Genomic DNA, 10,686 nt, shown 5'->3' with positions numbered 1-10,686 from the left:
AATATATTAAAACAGAAAAAAATTATTTTAAATTGTAATATTTCACAATGTTTGGGTATTTTTGAACAAATAAATGCAGATTTGCTGAACATAAGAGACTTTTTTTCAAAAACAAGAAAAAATCTTACCGACCCTTCTTTTAAATGGTAAAGTTGGTTAAATGTATTTTAACCGACTCTAATGGAAACATTATGTAATTTCCTTCCATTTATTTCCATGCACCCAGATCCTCTCTGATGGTATGCAACCTAAACTGCACATATAATTTCAAGGAAACCTTCAGAAACACTGGGGTGTTGTTGTGCTGATGTCTCTATGTTTTACCAGGCTGCTAAAGAACAGGACTACATGGTCAACTAGCTAGACTTTACTGTTAAACTGAATCTAGTCCATCAGCAGCACCAAACCATCACAATCCTACCTGGAACTGTAAGCTGGCTTTTACAGCATAGCAGCTGAACATTAAGACATGTTGTGTACTGCCACACTGTTTATTGCTATAGTAACCAAAATAATATCATAAGTTCAGATTAGGGAACAGACTCTGCATTCACGGGAATGGAAGCACTGACACAGTGTGACCCGAGAGGAATTTCATTTTGTGGGATGTGATGGTATTAGCTGCACGAAGGGTGCGTAGGCAACGCTAGTGCTGGTAAGGATGTCAATTATACAAAATACTGACCTCACGCTTTTCAGCATGCACCATTTATTACAGTAGTCAAGCCCAGAATGCAGTCTATAATCACAGAGAAGACGTTGTGTCTTACTGACTGTGGATAAATCTGAAAGAGTGGTCTTGATTTACAATCTAAAATGGAAATTAAGTCAAGACATCCTGGTGAATGTAGTTCACTGATTGAATCAGAGCAACTGAGGAACATAACATGACACAATTACAAAAGAATGTTCATTTTTCTCCCTGAGGTCCACTTATAATGTGACTAGCGAATGTGTGCCAAAAAACATTCAATATTTAGTTTTACAGGAATATTTTCCACCCTCTTTCTGACCTTTTAAAGGGCATTTTTTTTTTACAAGTGTTCCTTTAAAACTTTCATGTAAACTTCCTCTTTACAATAAGATTTGCCCTTTCTGACTCTTGCTTCTCAATGACATTATTTTATCATGGTTTAATGGTGGCTTCAGAATGATTAGTCACATGGCCTTTAAAGCTCAGGTGATTGGCTAAAAAGATTTCTAGATTTATTTATTTTTTTAATCATTTTTATGCCTTTATTTAGATGTAATGCGGGTTCTTCAAAGTATTTGTATCTGGGTTGTTTTATTTATTTTTTTAATCATTTTTATGCCTTTATTTAGATGTAATGCAGGTTCTTCAGAGTATTTGTATCTGGGTTGTTTAAATCATCAGCACATTTTTCAAATAAAAAGTTCTTTATGGGACTTAGGTTCTCCATGGCAGTAGGCTGTAATATGTTCTTTAGCTCTATTTGTGACTTTTTTAGGAATATTTTTAGGACTGTATTACACCTACTTTTTCCCATGCATGAAAGAGATGGATTGTCATGATATTAGAACTAGGAGGAAAAGTCATTCATGCCAAAGCTAGTGTGTTGACCCTGGTTAAAGCTTTAGGATCTCTTATTGTGACATTGACTTGACACCTACACAATAGCTGTTACAGGGCTGACGAGACGTGAGACGTGCGGATCCATGTGCAAAGCTTTATTATGAAACATGGTCAAGACAGGCAGGGTCGAATAACCAGCAAACAGGTATGTTGAGGGAAAGACAGAAGAGTGGTCGGTAAACAGGCGTGGTCGACGATCGGCGTACAAATCCAAACAGGGCAAGGCAGAAAGAATAATCCAGGAACACGGGCAAGAATCAGAACACAGGAAAACCACGAGGAAAACTAGGAACGGAGAACACTTTGTAGTGCTGACAGGCTAACAAAGTCGTCGTGACGTATTGTCAAGTATGGTGACCCCTACTCGAAATTGGTGCTCTGCGTTTAACCCATCCAAGTGCACACACACAGCAGTGAGTAGTGAACAAATGCAAGGCACCGTGAACACACACCCGGAGCAGTGGGCAGCCATGCTGCGGCGCCCGGGGAGCAATTGGGGGTTCGGTGCCTTGCTCAAGGGCACCTCAGTCGTGGTATTGAGGGTGGAGAGAGCGCTGGACATTCCCTCCCCCCACCTACAATTCCTGCCGGCCGGGGGCTCGAACTCGCAACCTTTCGATTACAAGTCCGACTCTCTAACCATTAGGCCACGACTTCCCCACATACTCGGCAATACTCGGCAGCGAGCAATAGCAAGTCCCAGACTTAAATAGTGAGTGAGTGATTGTGAAATGATAATCAGGTGTGGGCGAGATAATGGTGAACAGCTGTGCGAGTCGTCAGTGCAATGGATTGTGGGAAATGGAGTCCAGTGTGTTGTGAGTGAAAAAGTCAATGTGGTGAACGGGTGACCTCTAGTGGTGGTTGACCGGGAGAGCAAGGACCAGATTCGTGACAATAGCTTTGCTCCTTCTCAAGAAGATCAAAGAAAAGAGAAGAAAGGCAAAGGGAATGTAGGCTAAGATTCCCACTTTCTTTCTTTCTTTCTCTTTCTTTCTTTCTTTCTTTCTTTCTTTCTTTCTTTCTTTCTTTCTTTCTTTCTTTCAGAGCACATCTCCACTCTATGGAAAAAGCAGAAAAAGTGGATGTGGAATCCTCAATGAATATTTTTCATTTTACAAAATAAAAATTAAGGGGCTAAATATCACAAGTATCAATTTTTAATCACTGACATGTTTATGTAATTTTATTTCATTGTGTAGTATCACCATATTGCAACAAATATTCTGACATTTATAACTGTTTGTATTTTGTTGCTGAATTTTTAAGAAAGAAAGCCCTATTTCTAAAAAAGATCATGTTAAAGATATAAATATAATCGTTTTACCCCTATGTGAGGGCAGATGAGATAAAAATAGCCCTGGATACAGTGTGTTTGTATACTAGTGTGCACCGGGACAAGCGCTATAACTGTGAGCTATTGAAATTAGTCATTCCAAATCACGTGATAAGAAACCTTGCCATCGGAATAAACTCAAAATAGAGCCTCATGTGAAACATCAGAGGCATATTAAGCTAGTTAGGGTGTTACAAGGTAAAGGGAATAGTTATTCCTTAAATTCCCTATATTCTTTCATGGGCAGTATTGTTTGGTATATATGAACAATATTTTGTGGTTACAATAAAATCCTAATGTCCAGCACACATAATGTCCAGGATTGTTCAGTATGAATGAAGAGCACCTACCGAAGAATAAATATAAAACATATTAAGTTCAGTCCTGTCTGGTCAATAGTACTAAAGCTGAAATGCAATCATTGCATGAAAAAAATAAAATAAATAAAGAGATATTTTCTCCAGTTGCTCATTTTGTGATGACTGTGTTTAAACTGTTGTTCGTCTCTCTTGGAACTGTCCATTTACAAAGAAATTTTGGCAAGACGTTTTAGGTTTCATTAGAAGTAAAATTTATAATGAATGTGTCCTGTTTTGGAAGGATGTAGTTCTGGGTTTTATTAAGAACAGTCTCTTTGAGACAGGAACTCTTTTCCTGTCTCAAATTCATGTTTTGTAGTTTATCTATTTAACAACTTTTTTTTTAAATTTATTTTTATTTTGTTGTCATTGTCTATCATTTTTATTTGTTAATGCTTGTACTAATGTTTGTATACTGCTTTTGAGTATCAGAAACACACACACACACACACACACACACACACACACACACACACACACAAGCCTGGTCAGCTATCCTTGTAGGGACTCTCCATAGGCGTAATGGTTTTTATACTGTACAAACCGTATTTTCTATCGCCCTACACCTCAGGAAACTTTCTGCATTTTTACTTTCTCAAAAAAAAAAAACGAATTCTGTATTATTTATAAGCTTTTGTACCCACGGGGACCTCAATTTAGGTCCCCACCATGACACGGGTGTGTGTATTCAGGTTTAAGTCCCCACCAGGATATATAAACCTAAACACACACACACACACACACACACACACAAAATCTCCCTCTACTGGAGAGAAGGGTGTGTGTAGTGCAACAGGCCTGTCTGCAGTTTTATGCAAGATTATAAGGTCCATGTTTGTTGATTAAAAACTTTTTCAGAAAATATTCAGCATTAAACAATTCAGTCTCTATATATTTTAACACATTTTCCAGTTAGAAAATTAGAATTAGGAGTGTAATCATATAAAAGATCTCTATGAACACTGAATTTACCTTCATGATGGACACTTACACTACTAAAAATAAAGGTTCTTTATTGGTATCTGGTTCCAAGAAGAACCATTAACATCCATTGAACCTTTTCACAGTTCTTTATACTGGAAAGGGGTTATTTAGATCATTAAAATGTTCTTGACACTGGGAAAAAAATATTCTTTTCAGAACTGTTCACTGAAATTTTGCTTGGGGAACCTTAAACATTTAGGGGAAAATAGTATTAAAACAAACAAAAAATACTAACAGACTTCAGCCATATGATTTAGCTGATGAAATAATCATCATTTTACACATACTGCAAAGTGAGCAATACTGATAACAAAACAAAAATCTTATGAATCGGACTAACATCAAACAGTGCATAAAACTCAGCAGAAGAATGTGATGAGATACAAAAATATATACATTTAATACATATAAATTACAAATACTTTAATGATTCAAAAACTGTCCCTTGTAGTCATATGACTCAGCAATACAACAGCTGTCATCACTCTCTTCAACTCTTATGGGATAAATCTAAGCCTGTTTTTATTTAAATGATTATTGTGATTGATGTGGTTGGTCCTTTTTACACTTGGTATTAAAATCTGTTTGGCGATCCAGTCACGAGTGGACAACTCTAAATGAAAGGAAAATGAGAAGAATCCTTTTCTATCCTCAAATATGTTGTGCTGGCCTGCAGCTGGAGTGCTATTGCCTGTCCTGAGTCCATCTGTATAGTATCTGTGCAGCTTTGGACAATCTCTCCACATAGAAATATTCTCCTCAGTGTCTGCCTCTGCATGATGCTATGAGTAAATGGTGATGACCTCCCTGCCGCTACCTCGGACCAGCAGCACCCGGTCCAATCCGTCTATGAGGACCTCCAGGAACTCCATGTCTGACCTCAGAGTGAAGGAGAAGTGTGGAGAACTGCTGTACATGACGGAGACATTTAAGCTGTAACTCACTACAAATTAAGCTCTAAGTCTGAAAGAAAATGACAGACCATGTTATCAAGATTCTTTCCATTACGTATCACAGCCCCTTTTTTAGCAGACGTGCAACTGTCTGCATTCAGCTGATGAAAGGATACAATTCTCATCTCCGCCATTGTTTTTGGGTGGTCCAGGCATATTCAGCAGCACCAGTTGGGCTCCCTGGGATTTGTTGACTACAACCTCATTCAGTTTGACTGCAGTGTGCATTCTTCTCACGTTAGTCTGATCCCTGTGAAAAGTTCAGTCATTCACATTTAGCATTGAGACTTAGTGGTTAGCGCTTTGGAAAACATGAACAATAGTATATCAGATGTATTATATTCAGTTGTACTATACTAATATATATATAAAATATATATATATATATATATATATATATATATATATATATATCAATCAGTTGTACATTATATATGACAGAACAATAGCAACTGAATATGCATGCACATAAATGTAAAGTAGAAGATCAATGACAATTTAGTATTTAAATGCTGCAATGATGTCGTCAGAGCAGCACAGGTCAGTAGATTTCTTTATGCTTAATTAAGATGAAAAGAAATCATAAAATATCTTACCAGCATATATTTTTACATATATTACGTTTGAAGTAAGTATGATTTTTAAATGATATTTAAAGTGTATTTGATTCCTGTGATAGCAAAGCTGAATTCTGCAGCAGCCATTACTTGGTCCATTTTACTATTATTAATGTTAAAAACAGTTGGGCTGCTTACACACACACACATACACACACACACACGCACACACGCACACACACATATATATATATATATATATTGAAGGAGTGGATTGCAGATTGACAATGGCCCTCATAATAATGTTAATTATAATATTTATTGAATAATTATGTATCACAGTTACATTTATGCATATTAGAAAATAAGTTGAATATGGCTTTAGTCTGCCTTTTTACTCTCTAAGAAGCTGATCTCATTGTGTTTGTGTAGTTAACCATATTTGATCAAATTCAGGGCAGAGCCCGGCAACCTTGAAGTACAGATAAGTGTTCTCTGCGTATGTGTGTGAATGTCTATCTTTGCAGATAGATGCAGAGAGAGAGCTCTAGGAGGAAATCATTTGCCATCACCCTGATGTTCAGGGTAACTGATATATGTCTCTGGAGAGACCTATTGCGTCAGACCTCTGATCAATTGTCTTCAAGTTTTAGGTCCATGTGTGGAGATTTTCTAAGTTTATCTACCAACCAGAATCTTGCTTACCTATGTATTGACGTAATAAGTGACCTCTGTTAGAGTATAACTATTGGTGTCTAGAACATGTACGCAGAGTGGCCTACGAACTCCGTAAATATGAGATACGGACTAAAGGCCATTTGTGCCACATTAATTTTTATTGCCAAAATCATCCAGAATGTTTTAGAATATATCAAAATAGCCATAAAAACAAAACTGTTTAGTTCTCAGATAAATAGCCTATTTTAGAATATACTTGACCTCATTCTTTCCACTGACCAAATAGTATTTCTATTGTCTTAAAGAACTCAAATCAAATAAAATTTATGTAGTTTTGTTGAAAAGGTGAACATCTTTTAGCTATTTTTAGTGGAAACAGGTAAGCCATTTATTGCAGTGTAAGCCAATATTGCATTTATCTCCATTGATGAAAGTGGAATATTTCATGTAAATATGTATATCGAATACTAAAATCATTGTTTACTTCATTACTCCAGGAAAAAGAGTGCATACGCACAGTCAAGTGCATCCGTACGGTGCGCACATATTTATGGCAAGTTTATTTTTTATAAATCCAGATATGTGCTTGGAAAACAGAGTACGCACATTTCTATGCCCATTTTGTGCGTACGCTGTTTTCCAAGCACATATCTGGATTTATAAAAAATATATTTGTATCAGAATTTTCTTCTGATTTTTCTTAAATCCTTATCTTTGCAAAGGATTACAAAAAAAGAACCATCTACTTTGCAAGAAAACAGATAAGCCTGAATTACCCATACAGCCCTAGATGAGTGAAATGTAAAATTACATGTCCATATGCTAATATCAACAGCATCAATAAACAAAACACAACATAAAAACTTGTTACACTCTTAATTAATACAACTAACGGCCAATATTCTACAGCTTAGCACTAAAAGTAATACATACCATCATAGTAGCTGACTAACTGCAGATGTTATCTCAAGCAAGCACAAAGTTAGTGTTGAAACACATGCAAACAGAAACATCTGTGTCACAATGCTTCATGCTGACACATGCCGTGACTGTGACTCACACTGACTCAAGCAGGCCACACACAGAGACACACAACAATTCATGCCGCATGTTTAGTGTGGCACACATGCATCACATCCTGTTTATATCTACCACTGTAACACAGACCAGACAACTAATACAGACTCTTAAGCACACAAATCGCTTTCACAAGTGTCAAAGAAACTTACAGATACTCCCACTCTCTGGAAGGACAAAACAAAATGAGAAAAGCAAACTTTTTATTTTGAAACATGATAAAAACAGATCAAAATGAACAGCAAAATTGACTTTATTTTGAATTTATTGTCTTTATTGAACTTACGGTTTCATATTGAAGATGTCCCGCACAGTCATTTGAGCCTCCCGATGGCGGTTTCTCTCACCAATCAGCTTCTCTTTAGTCCAGGTCATATGGACACGGTCAGAAGTTGGCGTGGCCTTGTCGTTCAGAGTGGCATGTGACTTAGTGTTCCTGTCATGAATCAGCTGAGCCTGAAAGAGCAAGACACACTCTGTTTACAACAACAAACTCCATTAATGTTCACTGAAAATGCCGCTGGATAGCAGACTGGCAGGACCTAGATAGACAAACTTTGTTAAAAGACCCACTGAAAAGATCAGCTTGGGCCAAGGAAATTTCCTTGGTGGTCCAGGCTGGTTTATGCTGGTCTGGTGTGCTTGCTGGTGGAAGCCTTACTGGACATTCTACCACCAGCACATCAGTTATGCTGATCTTTTCAGCAGGGAATGAATGTTGTGGGAATGTTGCGATATCCACAAACAGAAACAAACTATGGATTAGTAACAAGACTGACCACAGATCAAATAACCAAAAACTCTTCAATACATAAAACAAAAGCAAATCCACCACTGCTCAACAGTTTGGTATCATTATGATAATAAGAAATTAATACTTCTAATCGGAAAGGATGTGCTAAATAGATAAAAAGTGATATTAAAGACATCTATAATGTTCCATAATGTTTCTCTTCTCTTTTGAACATATTCATCTAAGAATTCTGAAAAAAAACATTCACTGTTTCCACAAAATTAATCACATTTTAATAAATGTAAGAAATATATATTATATTATATAATATTTTCTGAATTGGTAATTAAGACATGTTTCTTGAGCACTAATGTAGCAAATTAGAATGATTTCTGAAGGATCATGTGACACTGAAGACTGAAAATTCAGCTTTGCATCACAGCAATATATTACATTTTAAAATATATTCCAATAGAAAATATTTGTTTTAAATTGTAATTATATTTCACAATATTGCTGTTTTTACTGTATTTGGTGAGCATAAGAGACATGTTTTTTCTTCTAACCAACCCCAAACTTTTGAATGATAGTGTAGTTTGATTAAATAAACAATCTTATAATAAAGTAGAATAATTAGTGGAGTTGCAAAGGTTTTCACTCAAAACTCAGAATAGAGACAGCTTCATGCTCCATAATGACATGCAGACATGCTGCAAACAAATGAAACTGACATTTTCAGGGCCACAGTCATTTCATTGCAATGTTATGCTTATTGCTAAATAATAAGGAATTTTCTAATTTATGAGGTAAAATCCATAGCAGAATTAGAGTAGCGAAAAGTAGCAATTGGTGAAAGCTGTGGCTCTGTCATGTCTCACAATACTGCTTTTCCACTAGGGCTGGTGTCAGAGATGGTGCCCAATCTGGAACCAAGCTGCACTTTTACACACAAAAATCCTGGTCTCAAACAAGAGGACCAGTGATGACAGTGGGCACAACTTCCACAGCTCCCAAGTCACAGGCTCCAGCTCTGGCACCAGCCACAGTGGAAAAGACCTATTTTGGAAGGAATGGTTCAGGAGAGGTGGACAGGAACATATAGGATCGGTAAGAGGTAAACCCCTGAGCTACCTCCTCGTCCAGAATTATAGTTGGCACTTGAAACTTGTTGCTTTGAGTTGGTTTCGCTCCACAGGGCTTCCTCCTGATGGAATTCCGGGATTCATCTGAGATGCTTTGAATCTGGCAGCCGCCACATAACAAATAATCCAAAATTGTTAAGCAGGAGGAAGAGGCCTCATGTAAAACAGAGTCCTAACAGTGCCTTAAAACTGGATCTAAAACGTATGACTCTGCATGTAGTATTGACTGCAAACACATTGATTTATACCCCATACAGTCCCATAATAACCAGACAGCAAGAAAAAAAGAATGGTTTGCTGGAGAAATATTACCTCTCTCTCTCGCTCTGTCTTAGAAAGCTGCATCTGCTTTAGCATCTGAGAGCGTTGCTCCATCACAAGGGTCTTCTCATAGGTGAAGGCCGAAATATCGCCTGCATGCTACAAAGATATTGACAGAATTAAAAGTTAAATTCCAGTATCTTGCAGACATTTAACCACACATACTATACTATACATATCTTTTATTTATTCAAATGTGATTAATTTATTAAAACAAACTTATTATAAAGATGTATTATTAAACCATTATAATTGATTTTACGTTAATGCAGATACAATTGTATCTCACCATTTCTACAACTTCCACCTTTGCATCAAGACGCAGATGGTACAAGAACATCTGTAGGTCTTTCTTCATCTGGATGCTGTTGTCATCCATCTGAGCCACTGTGAAGATCCTCATCTTACACCTTCTCCAAACCTATATAATTTCAGGGAGAGAAAAGCACTAGAACTATTGGTAAAAAAAGATCAGTTTTCTGTATCAGACATTCTTTTACCTTGTGCTGGCGGAGCAGGAACGGAAGAAGCATGAGTAGACCACCATCATGGACAATCCACCAGACATCAATGGTACCCTCAGCTAACCGGTCCTGATTTGTGGGAAATATATCGATGTTTTTTGCCACTAACAGGGCCTGGTGGGCAGCTGTTGTCTCTCTGACAGTTTCTTTGGGACAAACCATTTACATAGTTTTTACTATTTTGTCAAACTGATTGATATTTACTGCACCGTTTCCACAAATACATTTCGCAAACATCTAAAATGGCGTGGAATTATTGTAATATTTTTAGGGTTTTTGGTACATTGAGACCCAAAGCCTACAAAAGTTCACTCAAAATAAAGCTCAACTACAGTCTTAAACCTTATAATCTTCATTAATAATCCCTGACCTCATTGGCTTGAACTGATTATCTGACTTTATGACAGCTTAGTATCAGAAAATGACAC

At 36.9% G+C, this 10,686-nt stretch overlaps 1 protein-coding gene across 4 annotated transcripts in view; it reads right to left on the bottom strand.

Moving 5' to 3' along the window:
- Window positions 1-4,163: 4,163 nt before the first annotated feature.
- LOC306881749 (solute carrier family 12 member 7-like) overlaps window positions 4,164-10,686 on the bottom strand; it is a 36,363-nt gene continuing 29,840 nt past the window's right edge. The window contains exons 19-26 of one of the 4 annotated variants that reach the window (XM_079435995.1): window positions 10,235-10,404; window positions 10,024-10,155; window positions 9,726-9,833; window positions 9,403-9,513; window positions 7,825-7,994; window positions 7,691-7,705; window positions 5,343-5,476; window positions 4,285-5,147 (exon numbers count right to left, since the gene is read on the bottom strand). In XM_079435995.1, coding sequence (XP_079292121.1) covers window positions 5,056-5,147; window positions 5,343-5,476; window positions 7,691-7,705; window positions 7,825-7,994; window positions 9,403-9,513; window positions 9,726-9,833; window positions 10,024-10,155; window positions 10,235-10,404 — 932 coding nt within the window. In that variant the 3' untranslated portion in view covers window positions 4,285-5,055. Of the gene's footprint in view, window positions 5,148-5,342; window positions 5,477-7,690; window positions 7,706-7,824; window positions 7,995-9,402; window positions 9,514-9,725; window positions 9,834-10,023; window positions 10,156-10,234; window positions 10,405-10,686 lie in introns of all 4 variants that reach the window. The other 3 variants (XM_079435997.1, XM_079435996.1, XM_079435998.1) reach the window with 3 other exon arrangements.

The sequence above is a fragment of the Barbus barbus genome (assembly GCF_936440315.1).
Source record: "Barbus barbus genome assembly, chromosome: 15".
NCBI lineage: Eukaryota > Metazoa > Chordata > Actinopteri > Cypriniformes > Cyprinidae > Barbus > Barbus barbus.
This window is presented reverse-complemented; position numbering and strand designations above follow the sequence as displayed.